Raw genomic sequence first — 19,519 nt, 5'->3', positions numbered from 1 at the left:
AATGTATAATAATATAATATAATAGTCAAATTCTGAGTTTGTTTTAGTCATGTTTATTGTTTGTATTTCTGTTTGTATCAGTTTCCTTGTCATGTTCTAGCTTGTTAATTAGTTCTATTCTCGTACTGTGGTTGTAAGGAATCGCTCGAAGACTAGGAGTCCAAACAAAACACTCTTTATTATAATCCACAAGGAAAATGCAGGTAACACAGGAGAATAATAGGTAACCACTTTGTACAGCTAACTTAGACTAACACCAGACAAATAAAGAGGAGCAACTAATGCCGAGTTCACACTGAATGATTTTAGGCCCTATTTTCGCTCGATGTCAGGTTTTGTGAGATCACCGACAAATGCCGAAATCATAGGCAAATTGTTCACGTGAGTGACAATCATGCAGTGGGAATTATCAAAGACGCGATCTGAAAGAATCAGGTGTGCACACACCAGCAAGTAAATGTAACCCCAGATAGTCGTGCAGTGTGAAAAGAACATTGACCCGACTACTTTGAAAATCGTACAGTGTTAACTCGGCATAAGAGAATTTATAGACTAAATGAGATAACTCAACAATACACACCTGAACTGAGGACTTTAATCAATCTGTAACCATAGAAACTAAACGGCAGGGAACAGAGGAGAACAGAACTAATTAACAAGGTAGACGCAATGACAAACTCGAACAAGAAAACTGAATCAAGCAGAAATACAAACAACAAACATAACTTAGGGTACGTTTACACATGGATCAGCGAAAACGCTGTTGCGTACTGTAGGGTTTTAATATAGGTAGGTGAATGCTCATCACTATGGGGCACCGGTAAGAAGAGTGACAGGAGACAGGGAACTGGTAAACTCTTTATAGATTTGAATGTTCACACGCATTGGCATCATCCAGCTGTACTGAGTTCTCTTATGAGAGTACTCTCGCTACGGGAAAACTCCTTTTCTCGAGAATACTGAAGCAAGAAAATTATCCTTAATTTTCCAGAATGTAAAACGCATTTGCTGCAGCAGGCAGACATAGGAAAGACAGCTTGCGCGCCTATTGGCTGCTCTGCAGCAACTGCTGCAACCTTTCAGTGCGTCTTGGCATGACTCCAGCGCCAATGGGAAGCCTTCCCGCGCTACGTCATGACCCGCCAAAATGGGTGTGGCCTTGAGCCTATAAATATCCCACACGCGGGTTGCACAATGATTTCGTCTCCTTCAGCGAGTGACTTCACTTCGCTGGATCTCTGGGAAGAAGCTGCGCCGTAGAAAAGCCTTCAGCAGGACGAGCTCGAGATTCGAGGACGCCGGCCGGATTGCCGCCTTCGCTCGCTTTACCTGCTGTGCTATCCGCCGCCCATATCCTTTTTCCACTGCTTTGTGTGTGTTCGCTGCTGCGACACACGCGTTTCCTAAAAGAGCAAAGGCATTTTTAAATGCCAACCATGTCCTGCGGCTCATGCAGAGCCGTTCTCAGCGACGGGGACTGCCATGTGCTGTGCGCTTCCTGCCTGGGAAAGGATCATGCGGACCACGCGCTTGCTGATGGCGACTGCCAGGAATGCGAATCCCTGCCTCTCTCGACCCTGGGGGCTCGACAGGCCTTGTTTCGCATTAAGTCCGCTTCCCCCATGCCTTCTGTTGGGCCGCGCCGTAAAAAGCGCTGCTCTCAAAGGCCACCAGAACCTTCGGTGAAAGAGAACTCGCCGGCGGCGTCCCCGCGAGCCTCCTTCTTGGAGTCCCCCGTCTCTTTCCTCGACGGCCAGCGCCCCGCTGCGGTCGAGACGACAGAAAGGGATGTTATGGAGGAGGACAGCTGCTCTCTCCTGGCGTCCGGGAGCGAGGAATGGTCGGGCTCTATCCCTGACCCCACCCCGTCGACACAGGAGTCCAGCGTGAGGGCCTCGGTTGACGCTGAGCTTCTCCGCCTTCTCTCGAAGGCCGTCGAAGACCTCGGCCTTGACTGGACCACGGGCCAGGAGCCTGCGCCCAACAGGTTGGACGGTTGCTTCCTGACAGGACGCCGCTCTGCACCTGTTTCTAGGCCCGCTCCCTTCCTCCCCGAGCTTCACGACGAGCACTCCAAATCGTGGGGAGCCCCGTACTCGGCCAGGCTGAGATCCTCTGTCTCTTCCACGCTCTCTGCGGTCGACAGCGCGAGAGACAAAGGATATCTCTATGTTCCTCCGGTTGAGGAAGCAGTAGCAGCGCACTTGTGTCCGCCCTCCGCTGGATGGCATGCCAAGTCAACTCTGCCCACCAAAGCCTGCAGGACCACGTCAGCCTTGATCGGTCACGCCTACGCTGCCGCCGGTCAGGCCGCATCTGCACTGCACGCCATGGCGGTTTTGCAGATCCACCAGGCCAACCTCCTCCGCTCTCTGGATGAGGCTGGACCAACTAAGGAGTGTGTGTCGGATTTGAGGAGTGCGACGGACTTGGTACTCAGAGCTACTAAAGCCGCCGCCCAGGCCGTCAGCCGCAACATGGCTTCCTTAACCGTCACAGAACGTCACTTGTGGCTTACCCTGTCCGACATGTCAGAATCCGACCGTGCCACCTTCCTCGATGCTCCTATCTCTCCGACTGGTCTCTTCGGTCCCTCAGTTAAAGGCTTCGCAGAACGTTATTTGGAGGTGCAGAAAACATCTCAGGCCATGAGACATTTTCTGCCGCGGCGTTCCAGTTCTGCAGCAGGCCGTGCTAAGAAACAACCGCCCGCTCGAAGAACGGTGAGAAGAAGAATGCTGAACACGATCATGCAGGCTAGAGTTCCGTCTACTAGACGGCTCTATGCATCCAAATGGTCAGTGTTCGCCGAATGGTGTTCAGCTCATGACTTTAACCCGCTAAGTGGTGAGGTAGCGGTGGTGCTTTCTTTCCTGCAAGAGCTGCTGGACAGCGGGAGAACCCCATCCACGCTCAAGGTGTATGTGGCGGCTATAGCGGCTTTCGCGAAGCCTGCGGAAAGAACGACCTCATAATCCGTTTCCTCAGGGGTGCTAGGAGGCTTAACCCTCATTGACCACCCTCGGTTCCAGCGTGGAACCTTTTCCACGGTCCTCGAGGCCATGAAAGGTAGACCATTCGAACCATTACATGCGGTGGAACTAAAGTACCTGTCCTTCAAAACCGCTTTTCTGGTGGCGCTGGCCTCAGTAAAGCGAGTGGGCGACCTGCACGCGCTCTCAGTGAGCGCTACGTGCTTGGAATTTGGGCCTAACGACTCTAAAGTTATCCTCAAACCAAGGCATGGTTACGTCCCGAAGGTGCTTGCGACTCCATTCAGAGCGCAAGTCATTTCCCTTTCGGCACTCCCTGCGTCCGACAGGGAGGCTGGGGTTAACCTCCTTTGCCCAGTGAGGGCTTTAAGGATTTATGTGCAACGCTCTGCCGCCTATAGGCAAACAGAGCAGCTTTTCGTTTCGTTCGGTGGCCGCGCCAAAGGGCTGGCCATCTCGAAACAGACCCTGTCCAGATGGATAGTGGATGCTATCGCGTCAGCCTATGCTTCCAAGGGCCTGGATTGTCCCTTGGGGCTTAGGTCCCACTCGACTAGAGGTATGGCCTCGTCGTGGGCATGGAGAAGTGGGGTATCACTTCATGATATTTGCATGGCAGCAGGCTGGGCCTCGCTGTCTACATTTATAAGGTTTTATAACCTAGAAGTGCCTGCCTTACAGGCCAGGCTGTTCTCAGTCTGATGTACCATATTAACACTGTCTACCCAACTCAATTTGATTAGACTGTTGATATGCTGCAACGTCCTGTGGGCTTATGCAGTTATAAGGTTGAGGTACTGCCATAACTGTATATATGTGCGACCTATCATCTACCGAGTCGTCCCTCCCTGTCTACCGCTCTGTGTGTATTCCACTGATATGAGCCCCGGGCACACTGCCCTTGGGACATTACTGTTGGGAATTTCGCACGCACAGCGTTTTACATGGGGTTCCCGTAGCGTAAGCTAAACTTACGCAACATGAGAGTACATTTACATTTACATTTAGTCATTTAGCAGACGCTTTTGTCCAAAGCGACTTACAAATTAGGACTAAATTAAGCAAGTCATCGTGAAGAGGCAAAAAACAACGCAAGAAGTGCTCAAAATACGAAGTTCAGTCATTGTTCAGAGTAGCATAAGCGAGGACATAAAGGAAAAGGAAAGGTAGGATATAAAAGAAAGGGAAAGTTTTTTTTTTTATGAGGATAAGTGCTCACGGAAGAGAAGGGTTTTCAGTTATCTTTTGAATGTTGCCAGGGATTCTGCATTCCGGCTGAGGGTGGGGAGAGCATTCCACCAGCATGGAACTGTGAATGAGAATGTTCTGGAAAGTGATTTTGTTAAAGAGGAGGCGGGTGGAGGTGGAGGTGGACAGAGGAGAGAGTTGAATGTCTTGAAGAGTGATCGTGTGTTGGAGGAGCTGTTGATCTTGTTGTGGAAGTAGGAAGATTTTGCAGCATGAACATCAACAGAAAAGGAAGAGAGGAGAGATTTATACATACTCAGGTCAGATGTGTCTTTTGATTTGTGCCATTTCCTCTCCGCTGCCCTGAGTTCGGTCCGGTGTTCACGAAGAACCTCAGATAACCAGGGGTTAGGGGGAGTAGCGCGTGCAGGGCTGGAGGAGAGAGGGCAGATATTGTCTAGAGAAGAAGTTAGAGTGGAGCATAAGCAATGCTGACGCTTCCGCAACAGCGCGCAGACTAAAGAGATATAGTGCTGTGGTTTCCCAGGAAACAAAGTGCGAGGAAATTAAGAAACAGATGAGAGATAGGTGCGCAGTAGCGCTGATTACAAATGCAGCACAGCTGTGGTGCTGTGGAAATATACAGGGAAACATAACCAAGAGACAAAGCAGGAAGTGCAATGATCAAACTCAAGTCCTGACAACATGAAACAATACTTGATAAGGACACGTGGCAAACATGAGGGCTTAAATACACACAAGACTAATGACAAGACAAGGGACACCTGTGCACAATGAACCAATGACAACATGACACAGTCACATGGGCAACACATGGCAGGATCACATTACTAACAGAGGGAATCACATGACTGACATGAAACATGAACCAAAACAAGACGTGACAGATACTTCTATCTATTTTTTTATTTATTATTATTACTAAATTATTTAACAATTTTCATACAGTACATTACAATACTCTCAAATCAACTCATGAATTTTTGGTACAGTCTTAATGTATCTTAATTAAGGGCATTATATTACTGGCATAATTTTTTTAACAAGGCCATTGAACGCCAATCCATCAACACTTTAAGAAATGTGTCAGCAGGTATGACACCATATAAAGTCAAATGTGATTTTGTCTAAAATGTTTAGTTTCTGGAACTTTTCATATGCTAAATTGAATTCTTTTTTTTTTTTGTTCAAAGGCAATGGTACGGACAAATCGATCCACAGTAGGAGGCTTTTTCCTGGCTGGCAGAAGTATGGTGTGGTGGCCGGTAAGGAAATGGACCTTGATGGTGGATGACCAAGCTTTAAACCTTAAAAGCATTTTGTTTTGTTTAAATAAACTCCTGATGTACTTACAAACTTTCCAATGCCTCGTATTTATGAGTACAGAACCTATTTGTACTAGCCTACTGTAGAAGTTTGGTACCATTCTGGGTTATTATTAGTGGCGTAATTTACGAGATACATCATAGGATCCATTAGCGCCTGCACTAAGCCACCCAGCTGATTTCTCTAAATAAGTTCTAAATTTAATAATGTTCAACCAAGGGAAAAAGGTTTCTGGGGGGTGTTTGGCCCTAGGTTGATTTTACTCCGAACCATCCCTTTAAAGGGAATGTGAAATTATGCTCTGATTGGTTTATTTCACGTTATGCCCATAGACTGTAAAAAGATGGACGACGCCCCTTCGCTCTCTTCCATTGATGAGAACTGAAGCCACCAGTGTGCCGATATGGCGCTGACATATTGGAACTTGAGTCTGCGCAGTAGCGATCACGGGACCAGACCTGCGCAGTAGTGAGCAGGAAGTAAAGCTGCGAAATCAACGCTCTGCTCTCACTCTCGCAGAATGCACTCAGGGAGAGTGCATTCTGCACACTTTTAAAAAAATTGATTGCAGTACGACAAGAGGCTTGTTAAAATAAAGTAAATACAATCTCCTCAGTCCTCCGAAGATCCCGAAAAAAATGTCCGTGCTTCAGTGACTACTTCGCTCAGATAACCTGTCAATCACAGCTGTCAATCATGACGTTACACCACCGCATCATGTAACTAACTAAAAACCAACTTATTTTTGAAACAGGCACTTGAACTTACATCAGTGTGATAAAAACGACAGCAAATGAAAGAAACCACCTTTGTAAAAAAGATATTTTAAGTGTAATTTAATTGTTTAGTTGGTCTCACGTCCCGTTGAATAACACGGGGAGGCGGGGCTTATGACCTTTACTAGGACCAGTCACCGGGGGGCGATCGAGACGTTTTGGCTTCACTTTTCAGGGCTTGTGCGGCACGCTTGGTTAAGCCCAAACCACACCTATGAGCAATGTAGCTACTTCAGACCAACCCATTTTAGATTTGCGTCGAGATCCGCCCACAAAGTTACTTGCGTTTCGCGTTTGATACTTGCGTTTCAGATCGTTAAAATAGGGCCCTAAGAGTCTCATCTCCCATTCTCTTTAAATGCCAGTTGCGCTCTAATAATGTACAGTAAATACATGACGGAATTTGATAGTGGAAAGACGGAAGCCATCTCCAGAGAGTAAACGGATCTGCTTGTGCGCGAGATAAAAGTGCGCAAGCAGACCATCTACGGTACAATCCGGATTCCACCATATCTTTATGTACACAATAATAATCTTTTACATTGTAATCCTTTTATTTTAAATATTTGGCATGATTGTGTTCCTGTGTGTTTAATAAGCAGAGTGTACGCGCGCTGTGGGCCTGGCTTTATCAAGCCAACATCAAAGTTTGTTCACAAACTTTAGCTTAGTTTTACTTTGTTACTGATATGGCCTGATAATGACCCTAACTGCCCCTCCATTTCAGAACCTTGATATGATGATAGGGTGAATTAAATCTTATGTGGGGCCATAATGCTATGATGCCCAATGCGACCCACAATTCATTACAGCTGCTTTTCTCATGCAGTATTTATGGAGCAATCATGCTTTGGTCCATGATATAAAGTTATCACTTTATACGAAAGTTTGAAGCGTTTTATTTGTTATTACAAAGTTCATTGTTCCAATTGTTATTGTTTGAGTTACACCTCAGGTTGTGCACAAGAAGCAGTTTTTATAGCTTATCATTATGGTGACTGTATTGCCAGTTACAGTGAGGAAAATAAGTATTTGAACACCCTGCTATTTTGCAAGTTCTCCCACTTGGAAATCATGGAGGGGTCTGAAATTGTCATCGTAGGTGCATGTCCACTGTGAGAGACTTAATATAAAAAAAAAATCCAGAAATCACAATATATGATTTAACTATTTATTTGTATGATACAGCTGCAAATAAGTATTTGAACACCTGTCTATCAGCTAGAATTCTGACCCTCAAAGACCTGTTAGTCTGCCTTTAAAATGTCCACCTCCACTCCATTTATTATCCTAAATTAGATGCACCTGTTTGAGGTCGTTAGCTGCATAAAGACACCTGTCCACCCCATACAATCAGTAAGAATCCAACTACTAACATGGCCAAGACCAAAGAGCTGTCCAATGACACTAGAGACAAAATTGTACACCTCCTCAAGGCTGGAAAGGGCTACGGGGAAATTGCCAAGCAGCTTGGTGAAAAAAGGTCCACTGTTGGAGCAATCATTAGAAAATGGAAGAAGCTAAACATGACTGTCAATCTCCCTCGGACTGGGGCTCCATGCAAGATCTCACCTCGTGGGGTCTCAATGATCCTAAGAAAGGTGAGAAATCAGCCCAGAACTACACGGGAGGAGCTGGTCAATGACCTGAAAAGAGCTGGGACCACCGTTTCCAAGGTTACTGTTGGTAATACACTAAGACGTCATGGTTTGAAATCATGCATGGCACGGAAGGTTCCCCTGCTTAAACCAGCACATGTCAAGGCCGGTCTTAAGTTTGCCAATGACCATTTGGATGATCCAGAGGAGTCATGGGAGAAAGTCATGTGGTCAAAATAGAACTTTTTGGTCATAATTCCACTAAACGTGTTTGGAGGAAGAATGATGAGTACCATCCCAAGAACACCATCCCTATTGTGAAGCATGGGGGTGGTAGCATCATGCTTTGGGGGTGTTTTTCTGCACATGGGACAGGGCGACTGCACTGTATTAAGGAGAGGATGACCGGGGCCATGTATTGCGAGATTTTGGGGAACAACCTCCTTCCCTCAGTTAGAGCATTGAAGATGGGTCGAGGCTGGGGTTTCCAACATGACAATGACCCGAAGCACACAGCCAGGATAACCAAGGAGTGGCTCTGTAAGAAGCATATCAAGGTTCTGGCGTGGCCTAGCCAGTCTCCAGACCTAAACCCAATAGAGAATCTTTGGAGGGAGCTCAAACTCTGTGTTTCTCAGCGACAGCCCAGAAACCTGACTGATCTAGAGAAGATCTGTGTTGTGTGGAGGAGTGGGCCAAAATCCCTCAGTGTGTGCAAACCTGGTGAAAAACTACATGTAGCGTGGCGCCGCTCAAGGGGAGCAACTCACAGACTAATTCTACAAATGCACGACTACGCCACCCTGTTTAACAGGGAAATATTAATACTCATGAATTTAATAACCCACAAAAAGGACACAGGGCCGGAGACGTGGATACAAAAATATACAAAAAGCTTTATTCAAGCAACAATCTTAAAAGACAGCATTAAAAGACTGGGTCAACATTCATCACTCGACATTCACGGCTCTAGTGAACCCAAAAAGGAGACCGAGGCTTAATAATGGCAGGTACACTATTTAGTGAGCACAAGGCTCCTATAATCACTCTTACCACCCTGTGCATAGGTATCAACACACGCACTCCAATAAGCTCAAGCATGAACGCACAGCACTTTGTGACCAAACCTCCACACGTGAGGGCCTACTAGCGGCCTGCCCGGAAGCCTCGGCTCCTATAATGAAGTCACAATGATCTCAAACAAGAACACTTAATTACGACAAACAAATAAACATTTAAATGAATAAATCAGAACATCATGAAACCATTACAATGATGGAGATCAGGATTTGGTATCAAAGCTAGGTGTATATTCACCTCAATCTCCTTCTCGCTGCACCCTTCAAGCAAAACAAAACACACTACAAGACAACTTCACAAAAATAATCAAATAAAGAACACAATTACACAACAAACATTCAAAGAATACACTGAAAAAGATAGTAAAATAAATATACAAAAAAAACACAAACTGTAAACACACAGAACTAGTTGAAGAAAAGAAAGAAACCAAACACTGCGATCACGAGAACCATGCTGGAGAGCATGCGTCACCCAAACACAGCCTAGATCGAGCGCGCACGTGTTGATAAAAAGAGTTCAGTTGTCACAGGAGAAATCCGGGGTACAAAGCAGCAGCGTCAAACAGCGTTTCCTTGCCGAACAGTCTATTCCTCCATTTCATAACTAGGCGCACATCCACGTCACGCACACACACACAGAAGGATACCACCGTGTCACAAAGCACGGGAATGCAGGCAGGGCATATGAATAGCCACCGCCAACGACGAACCATCAGCCATAATGCTCAAAAGCATACGGGATGAACAAACCGGAACGAGCGGTCCCCGGCAATGACGCACAGACGGTGACCACCCGGTGCATTCGAATCCCCCTTTTTTTATACACTCCCTCGCGGCACATAATTGGACACTAATTACCCACAAGCATTACATTAATTTGTTAAAAAAAGGAAACTCTGTACGTCCCACCACAGGAAACGTTTGACCTCTGTAATTGCAAACAAAGGCTACTGTACCAAATATTAACATAGATTTTCTCAGGTGTTCAAATACTTATTTGCAGCTGTATCATACAAATAAATAGTTAAAAAAATCACACATTGTGATTTCTGGATTTTTTTTTTGTATTATGTCTCTCACAGTGGACATGCACCTACGATGACAATTTCAGACCCCTCCATGATTTCTAAGTGGGAGAACTTGCAAAATAGCAGGGTGTTCAAATACTTATTTTCCTCACTGTATATTGAAACAGTAGACAGAGTTAATATATTCTGAAGCAAGATGCTTCATTTCCCACAATCCTTTGCTGATGACTTTTGTCACTTCTTACATGCAAAAAGGTAGCAGATCACTTAGATGTGGATTTCTGTTAGGTTTACCCCTCACACTGAATATCAAATGTTTGTTTAATAATACATATAATATGAAGCAAAACTAAAGTATCTTAAAATTGTTTTTGTTTTTTTAGATTGGAGCATCTCTCTTTGCAAGTAACATTGGAAGTGGGCAATTTGTGGGACTAGCAGGAAGTGGAGCAGCTGCTGGTATCGCCACTGGAGGCTTTGAGTGGAATGTATGTTTAAAAAAAGCTTAATAATTACATTTATGATATTTAATAATTATGATGTGTGTCATTAAATATGTTTTAGCCTACTATTTAAGACTATATGGATCATTAAAAAATTATGTTTTATAAGCATTTTGCATATACTGTATATTGAACTATATTATTGCAATTTTTATAAATAATATTTTATTAATAATTAAGGAATAATAAAAATATCAGATATGCAGAACTGATTTTTAATTATTATTTTATATCTGTATATTAAGGAACCAATTAAACACCAATGTTTATATATATATATATATATATATATATATATATATATATATATATATATATATATATATATATATATATATATTGTTATAGGGCTTGTTAATATTTAAAATTAGCTTTTATTTTTACATTTTCATGGTTCATTTTAATTTAATTTAAAGTTTTAGTCATGTAGTTATTTACTTTTGTCATTTTTTTATATTCCTATTTAGCTAATAATTTATTTTTATTTCAGTTAAAGTTTTAGTAATTTAAGTAGCCTACTTTAATTTAAACTAATTTTATTTCAGGTAGTTGCCAAGGCATATTTCTAATTTCTAATATAATTCTAATTAAGTTTGTAGCTTTTATTTTATTTCAGCTTAATTTCAATGAATAAAAATAATTTTTGTAGTTTTAGTGCAAACACTTCACAATAAGGTCTCATTTGTTAACATTAGTCAATGCATTAGTTAACATGAAGTAACTATGAGCAATATATTTTTACAGCATTTATTAATCGTCGTTAATTTTAGTTGTTCAATGTTAATGTTAGATCACATTGCAAAACTAATGTTAACAGATGAAACTTTTGATTTTAAAAGTAGAAATTAACAACTTTATTTAATTAGCATTTATTAACATTAATAAATGCTGTAGTATTTTTCATTGTTAGTTTGTTAACTAATGTAGTAAACTAATGTTAAGAAATGAAAACCTATTGTAAAGTGTTGCCCTTTTATTTTTAGTAAACAATTACAACACTGATGGTATTATGTGTAGAAAATATCAAATCAAATATCTGTAATTACAGTCTCTTTTTAATTTCCCCCTCTCAGGCTATTTTTGTTGTGATTATTCTGGGATGGCTCTTCGTGCCAATCTACATAAAGGCAGGGGTATGCTTACATTTCTTCCTCTCCAACCAGCATTACAGAACAAATCTTTCAAATATTGCTTATTTACACAACATGACTGTGTACTTTATCTCTGTGGTATCATTTTTATGGTCCTTTGTTGGCGTTATCTGCAGGTCGTGACCATGCCGGAGTACCTGAAGAAACGCTTTGGTGGGCAGCGTATCCGTATCTATCTCTCTTTGCTGTCCCTGATTCTCTACGTTTTCACCAAAATCTCTGTGAGTCCAAACTCTGTCTCAGCCCTTACAGAAAATGGTATCAAATGGCAATAACATGGTACTTTGAGAGGTAGTTTTCATGCAATACTTTTAGAAAATTTTAACATCAGTGGTGTAACATGCTACACTCAATCGAAAACTATTTTAAAAGCCTTTTGTTATTTCGTTAATTATTATGAATGAATTATATATATATAAAAAAAAAATATATATATATATATTTTTTTTTTTATATAAAGTTTTACCTTACATTTGCTTCTTCCCCTTATGTGAATATTGACAATGATTACCTGAAAAATGAGTTGGAACTTGCCAACATTTTCACAATATGGTGCTGTCTGTCCAGCCTCTGTATTTAGTTTGCTGATAATCTTTACATAAAGTCTTCACTAACACAGGTTATGGTCTGAAATGGCGGTGATTTCCTTAAGAAATATATTTTATTGCCATGTGAATTCAGACTAAAATGGGTTTAGATTATAAAGATATAGACGTTGTTTTGAAACGGACAGTTCAAACTATTTTTCTGCCTTTTCCACTTCTCAGGGGGACATGTTTGCAGGGGGCATTTTCATCAACCAGGCTCTGGGTCTGAACATTTACCTGGCCGTGATTATTCTGCTGCTGATTACAGCTCTTTATACAGTAACAGGTCTGTTGATATAAATACTCCAAACTTGCAGTGTATTGTATTGTATTTTATATATATATATATATATATATGGTATTTGTTGCATACAGTATATTTGCATTATACTCCCATTTCCCTGCATTCCATTTTTTATTTTATTTTTATTTAGGGATGCAAAAAAACTGTTTTATATGGTCCCTGAAGTTTATACTACAACAGAGAGTAAAGTCCAGGGTTGTAGGACCATGCGGTGAGATGCTTATTGTGGCGTGATATGTATGTGTTATGAGAAATTGCCCATTCTGACAATAGATGATAAGCCTGTGCAAGGCAAGCTGCATTGTGACTTTAAACTTCTGTCAACCCCATGGTCTGTTGTGTAATAGGTTTATCTCAGGAACAAACCAGCCCACCAATAAACTATAAGAAATCAGACATCATCCTGCCAGCTGTAAATGTTTACATGAGCTGTGGCTGAGAGTGTTTGTATGGTCCTGCGGCTGCTAAACTGCTGTTGCTAAAGCTTTAGAGAAATCTTTTTATTTTTTGGAAATATTTATCAGCCAAACCAAAGACATGTGGTTCGACCAACATGTAAAAATATGCATTAACCCTCTGGGGTCTGAGGTGTTTTGCCCTGGAGGTGTTCTGACATGCTCTGACATTTGTGCTTATTTCTGTTACTTGTAACATTTTCATAGCTAAAGTCTGATTACACTGTATTCAGCACAAACTCTGCTACAATAATCTGTGAGCACCATGTATGTAAAAGTTTGTAGTTTTGAGAAAATGACGTTTATGCGTGGTTTGTGAAAAAACAAAAACAAAAATTGTCACTGAAAAAAGGCCATAAAACCCATACTGATTTTTTTTTTCACAAGTCTTTAGAAAATTGTATCATATAGCCTAACATTTTTGCTTCAAAACTATGTGAAAATCATCCTGCCCACTCATTTACATAAAACAATATATTGATTTATAATTTGTAAGACATATTTTGTGTATGCGGGGGAGGGCTTGAATCATCATGAATATTGATGTGTTTCACACCTGGGAAGACAAAGACCCTCCCCTAATGGCCATATCAGGTGGGGCTGTGAGGGAACTAGAACAAAGAATGTGGAGAGATTATAAGAATGGCTTTTTTGATTGTTTGGATTTATTTACAACACAACATAATCCAAAGATACATAACGAAGGACAAAAAGGCACATTATTGAGCACACTGATCTAAACAGAGAGACGTGAACCGTCACACACCTTTGTGCCATTCCTGAGAAGTTCCTGTTCAACATACCTGTCATATCCAAGGTGTTTGCTTTTTCATTTTACCATGTTCATGTACAAAGACTTGTGTGAATGTTTAAGTCAGCAGGACATCAGTGGCATCTGGTCCCTGTAAATAAAAACCAAAAACAACTGTGAACATGCTGATATCAGGAGCAGCTGCACGATTTGGGGAAGAAAATCTAATTGTGATTTTTCTAGTTAAAATTGCTATTTTGCAACCCAAAAATATATATAAAGAACACCAGGTTTGTTGTGCCTTGTAGGCATATACTTATAGGGCTGCGTAAAATAATAACAAGCGGCTTATATAACTATACATAATTAGAAAGGAACACTTCACACTACACTTGAGAAAAATATATGGAGTATCATATGTATGGATTAACATTCGTTATGACGTTATGAAATGAGATGAGAGTAAAAACATGTAGCCTAATGTTTGGCGCGTTGTGCTTTTCAAATGCACAGCGCGAGTGACCCAAACTCACAGAGACTGCAGAGACCGTTTACTGAAACGATCGAGCCGCTCCTCACTATGAAACATTATATTTACCACATTAAACATTTACGTTTGAACAGATATCCACAAACACAGTATTTCTTAGAAAACATTGGTCTAAACACTATAATATTCATAAAAACCTCCTTGTGTCGTACATGTATATTTATTTAGCATTTAAAGGTTGCCTACCAGTCTATAGTTCATATTTCAACATGTTTCTGTTGATTTCATTCATTTTAGTATCTTCAAATCGTGTTCTTCTGAGGTAAATCCAAGGTAAACTCACAGCGTGTCTTCCAAACTCGATGAAAAGAAGAAGAATGAAAAAGTTTGATCCTTTGTTTTGAGGTAATGGGGGCGTTTACAGGTTTGCGTTCCTTCACGTGGACGATTAGCAAGTGAATTGCTTGTGCGCACGTGGGTGTGGTCACATTAGAGATAATGAGCAGATGCTTGAAAAACTCTACCTCTCGTTGGTTTAATATGGATTACTTAAACAGAGAATATTTGTTATTGATATGAATTATATCATTTGAAAATAGACACATCAAGCTTTCTAAAGACACATCTCTCATGTCTGTGTGGCAAGTGTTCGCTGAGTTACAGTTCATTTTCTGTCGCATTTCAGAATGCTTCACACTGAGAGAGATGGCAGAACGCACATCATGTTACATTTTTTTATTTCACTAAAATCTTAACATTTTGTTTTTATTATGAGTGTACACAAATAAAAGTAGACATTTAACAGTTTTGAATCATATATAACACTTATACGTATGACAAAAATGCACAGAGCTATTTGAGTCTCTTTCGCACTGATAAGAAAAAAGGCGGTCGCGACGGCTGACCCCAGGGGGTTAATATTTTAGTAATTAGTAGTAATGAAGCTGCAACTTAATACATTTAAAATATATTATAAATATATTATACCGTAAATATTATGGCTTCCAGCAATCCTCCTGTGGCAGTCCCCCCATCTGCGGCCTCCACCTCCGCCTCATGCCACGCAGCCCTACCCAGTCCTTGCCAGACCCTCTAAGCGTCAGGCAAAGCGGTGTTCCTGAGACGGGAAACCCAGAGATGGAGGAAACTGCTCTTTAGAAGACGGTGGACACACCGCTCCTTCCCCCCCGGAGGACGGCCGGGTGGAGAATCCTTTAATGAGTTTATTTTTGTTCCTACAATTTCAACAAAGGAGAAATTTCTGGGTCCTAAGATGCAGCTCTGTTGACAGTGAGCAATACTATGCCTTGCCACTCTCAGCCCCGTCTTCTATCTCCAGAAGGCAGGAGTTTGCGGTTCGAGGATGCAACACCTTTTCATGTGTCTTCTGCCATTCCCTCACAGGAACCGTAGAGCTAGACAAGAGTTGCACCGCACACTCAGACCCCACTCACGATGCTCCTCACTGGTGGACTCCCCTGAGAAAGGACCTGCTTGCAGGGATGGGGCACCGTATGGTACCCGCCATAAGACTCAAGTGGCCTACCCCCAGTGGTAGTAGACACTATCACTTTATCACACTATCACTGCTGGCCTGTGTCCGCCCAACAGTGCATCCTGGTGACATAGCCTCTGTTGGTAATAGACGTGATGCACTAGGAATCTTGATTCGTCAGACCAGGCCACTTTCTTCCAATCATCCACGGTCCAATCTCGATGATCTTGGGCCCATTTCATGTGTTGTTGGTGATGTCGTGCAGTTAGCATGGGGACCCGGCTGGGTCATCGGAAGGCTGCGATGAACTGTGTGCTGTGACACATTGCCCTTGTCACCACTGTTGTAGCTGCTGGTGATTTGTCGCACTGTGGAACAATGTGCAACAGTCTCCGCTCCCCTCTGGGATCAATGAGCTGTGGACGACACACGGCTAGATGACTGTTCGTTGTTTGGCCATTCGTGCACCACTTTTTTCATATGTACTCACTACAGCGGCATGTGAACAACCCACAAGGCACGTCGTTTCCGAGATCGAAGTTCAGAGGCGCCGTGCCATCACAATTTGTCCTTTCTCTGAAACAATAGCCTACATGCAGCTTAAAACAAAACATGGATTAAACGTAAATGGTCTCCATTGTATGCACGTCATACAAACATTATCATCATCATTTGAATGTGTGGTGACATGACATGACATGCAGCACAGGTATAAACACTGCTGTGACCATTTTTTTTAACATCCACATTAAATAAAACTACTAGAGACCACGTGAAAAATATCCAAAAATATTATATATTTTCTTAATCTATTTATATACAACATCTCTCATCAGCAAAAACATTGTTGTGGTTTCTATGAGTTTCTAAAATCTTAACGTTTTATGGTATGCACATGAATAATAATTCTTTATGTAAAAATAAGAATCCATCAATACTTAAAATAAATGTTGATGTTCACACGTGGACTAAATAGCTGTTAATAAACTTTAACTGATCTCTAACTTCTTTAACTTAAGTAAACACAGAAATGAACCGATCAACTGCACTTTCCTCTGCGTGCCATGACTTCTTATTTTGAGATTTTATTGGTGGTTGTCAAACAATAAAATGGTTTATTACCGCCACCGACTGGTATGAAGTGTGGATCAGAATTACATTTCCCCTCCCTTTTTATATCCTCTCCCACAAATTAGTTATTTTAAGATACTAAAAAATATAGATTTTTGAGTTATTTTGTAGAATATCTCCTAGTATAAATTACATTTTTATCTTTGCTAGATTTTTTTATTTAAATCCTTCTTTCAGTATCATATTTCTGACAGTATATTTTTGACAGCACAACATGTTCCGATTCTTCTTGGCCACAAAATTCACACCTTTCTGTATTATGTCCACTCATTTTGTAAAGTGTACTGTTAAAGGGACACTTCACCCATTTGCATTAAGCTTTGTATCGTTAGAAACCCAGTCATATTTTTGAATGGTCGTGCATTATTCCCTCATTTTCCCCTGAGACAGAAGAAATAAGGATTTCAGTGTTGCGGTTCCTGCTTATAATGATGTAAAAATCGTCATTCTAAGCAGGAAGTCCCGTATCTTTGTAGAGGGGTAGAGACTACAAAAACTCGTTCCTCATTTTTCCAGGGGGTGGGACCCACTCTCGCTACAGACCTATTACAGATCAGTGGGTGGGACTTCACTTGCAGAAACTAAAAGCAATATCCACCATCTTGTTTGGAAGCTAAGCTAACAGGGGCTGTGGAGCCAGATGTGAAGTTACGACAATGGCGGAAGGTACTCAATATGATATGGAACAAGAGGATTTAGAAAGTCTGATGCTTGAATCAGATGTTCGTGGCTACCTTTACGAGCCGCAATATAGAGAAGAGCAGCTGAGGCTGATGGAGGAACAGGAGGCAGCTGCTGCGGATTTTGCAGAAACTAGAAATTTTGTGTGAAATGAATTTCAAGCTCTGGTGGTAGCTAGCCTTGTAGACGGAAGAGTGATTTCTCTGATAGGCGGATACCTCATAGGCGGTGTTCTGGATTAGTGGCAGTGGCTTGCCTCCGGAGCTGTGCAATGTTGTGCATTGTGGGAATTGTTGTTTTCCATACAAATTCACCCTAAAGTTACTATCTGTCTTTCCTCGGTCAAGAAGGCACCAAATTCGAAATTTATGTTCCATTTCGACTACATGTATGACTCACTTTCAATAAAGATTAATGTTCCCATGGGTGAAATGCTCCTTTAAGTCTTGTGTGTCCAAATCTTATCCTTGATATTATTATTATCTCATCTCTCGTTTTTTCCTGCACTTCTCATCTCTCCTACTTTCCTTTGTATTCTATGAAACCATTCTCCTTTTTTCTCCTTATTCCCATTGTTTTTGCCAACCTTTTTTTAAATAATACTCTTCATTTCATTCTGACTTAGACTAACTGATAAATTGATGTCATTGTTTTTTATGGCTTCTTTTGCTGCCTTATCTGCTATTTCATTTCTTTGGATACCAATATGTGCCAGTACCCATAAAAATACTACTGTTAGGCCCATCATTTGAATTTTGTATAATGTTTGCTGTATTTCTATTCAAATATTTGGAGTAACTAGCTAATGATGAACTTGAGTCTGAACAAATAATTTATTTCAAATGTCTCATCTCCTCTATCCTGTCAGAAAGAGAGTCGTAGATCCAAATGCAAGCAAGCAGTTTATTGGTGACAGGCAGAAACAGGGACAATACTCAAAACACCACGTATAGCAGGCGGGCGACCAGAATGTCACAATCCCAGGGGAGTAAGAGTTACAGGAAATAAACCCAGCGCGGATGCAGACTGATGACTGGATGACGAGGACTCCAAACGATCTCCAGAAGCCTGGATACACAGACAAGATCGAGGAAATAACTCCACTAGGAAACTCTGGCACAGGAACTGGGTAAGAGAACACAAACAAGAGTGACGAACCGACACCAAGCAATAATCACTCCCGCTAGATATAGGCAGCTAACAAACAGAAGTAACTAGCTGCAGCTACTCCCAGGAGAGCCTACCTGGCGATTGTAATCATCGATAAGGGAGTGATCCAGTGTGTCTCTAGCAGGAACCCAACTTCTTTCCTTCGGACCGTAACTCTCCCAGTCCACCAGGTACTGAAATCCGTGTCCCCTCCTTCTTGAGTCCAGAATACGATTGACCGAATAGGTGGGTTCCCCATCTACGAGTCGCGGCGGAGGGGGAACCGGGGCTGGCGGATTAATGTGTGAATGAAACACAGGCTTTAATTTGGAGACATGAAAAACGGGATGAATTCTCCTGTATGCGGGAGGGAGTTTGAGGCGGACTGATACCGGACTAAGAATCTTGGCGACAGTGAACAGGCCAACAAATTTGGGAGCTAATTTGTTACATACGGAGCGGAGAGGAATATTCTTGGAAGAAAGCCACACTTTTTGACCCACGACGTAAACGGGAGGCTTTGACCGGTGGCGATCGGCCTGAGCCTTCGTGCTTCATCTCGCGGGCTCTACTCCAAGTGCGGCGGCACCTCTGGACGAATGCGTGAGTGGAGGGGACCGCGACTTCGGATTCCAAACTGGGAAAAATAGGTGGCTGATACCCTACGCTACACTCAAATGGAGATAGGCCCGTGGATGACACTGGTAATGAGTTATGTGCGTACTCAACCCATGAGAGTTTCTGGCTCCAGGAGGAAGGATACTGAGAAACCAAACATCGCAACACTCTCTCTAAGTCTTGGTTGGCACG

At 41.9% G+C, this 19,519-nt stretch overlaps 1 protein-coding gene across 1 annotated transcript in view; it reads left to right on the top strand.

Moving 5' to 3' along the window:
• LOC311285165 (sodium/glucose cotransporter 1-like) overlaps nucleotides 1–19,519 on the top strand; it is a gene marked incomplete at its 5' end in the record, with an annotated part of 49,208 nt that overhangs the window by 269 nt on the left and 29,420 nt on the right. The window contains 5 exons of the mRNA XM_084400665.1: nucleotides 5,396–5,467; nucleotides 10,396–10,500; nucleotides 11,589–11,648; nucleotides 11,783–11,887; nucleotides 12,434–12,539. Coding sequence (XP_084256791.1) covers nucleotides 5,396–5,467; nucleotides 10,396–10,500; nucleotides 11,589–11,648; nucleotides 11,783–11,887; nucleotides 12,434–12,539 — 448 coding nt within the window. The remainder of the gene's footprint in view (nucleotides 1–5,395; nucleotides 5,468–10,395; nucleotides 10,501–11,588; nucleotides 11,649–11,782; nucleotides 11,888–12,433; nucleotides 12,540–19,519) is intronic.

The sequence above is a fragment of the Rutilus rutilus genome (genome assembly GCF_951802725.1).
Source record: "Rutilus rutilus genome assembly, chromosome: 25".
NCBI classification, from domain to species: Eukaryota; Metazoa; Chordata; class Actinopteri; order Cypriniformes; family Leuciscidae; genus Rutilus; species Rutilus rutilus.
The sequence above is the reverse complement of the archived record's forward strand: the minus strand, read 5'-3'. Positions and strand labels throughout refer to the sequence as shown.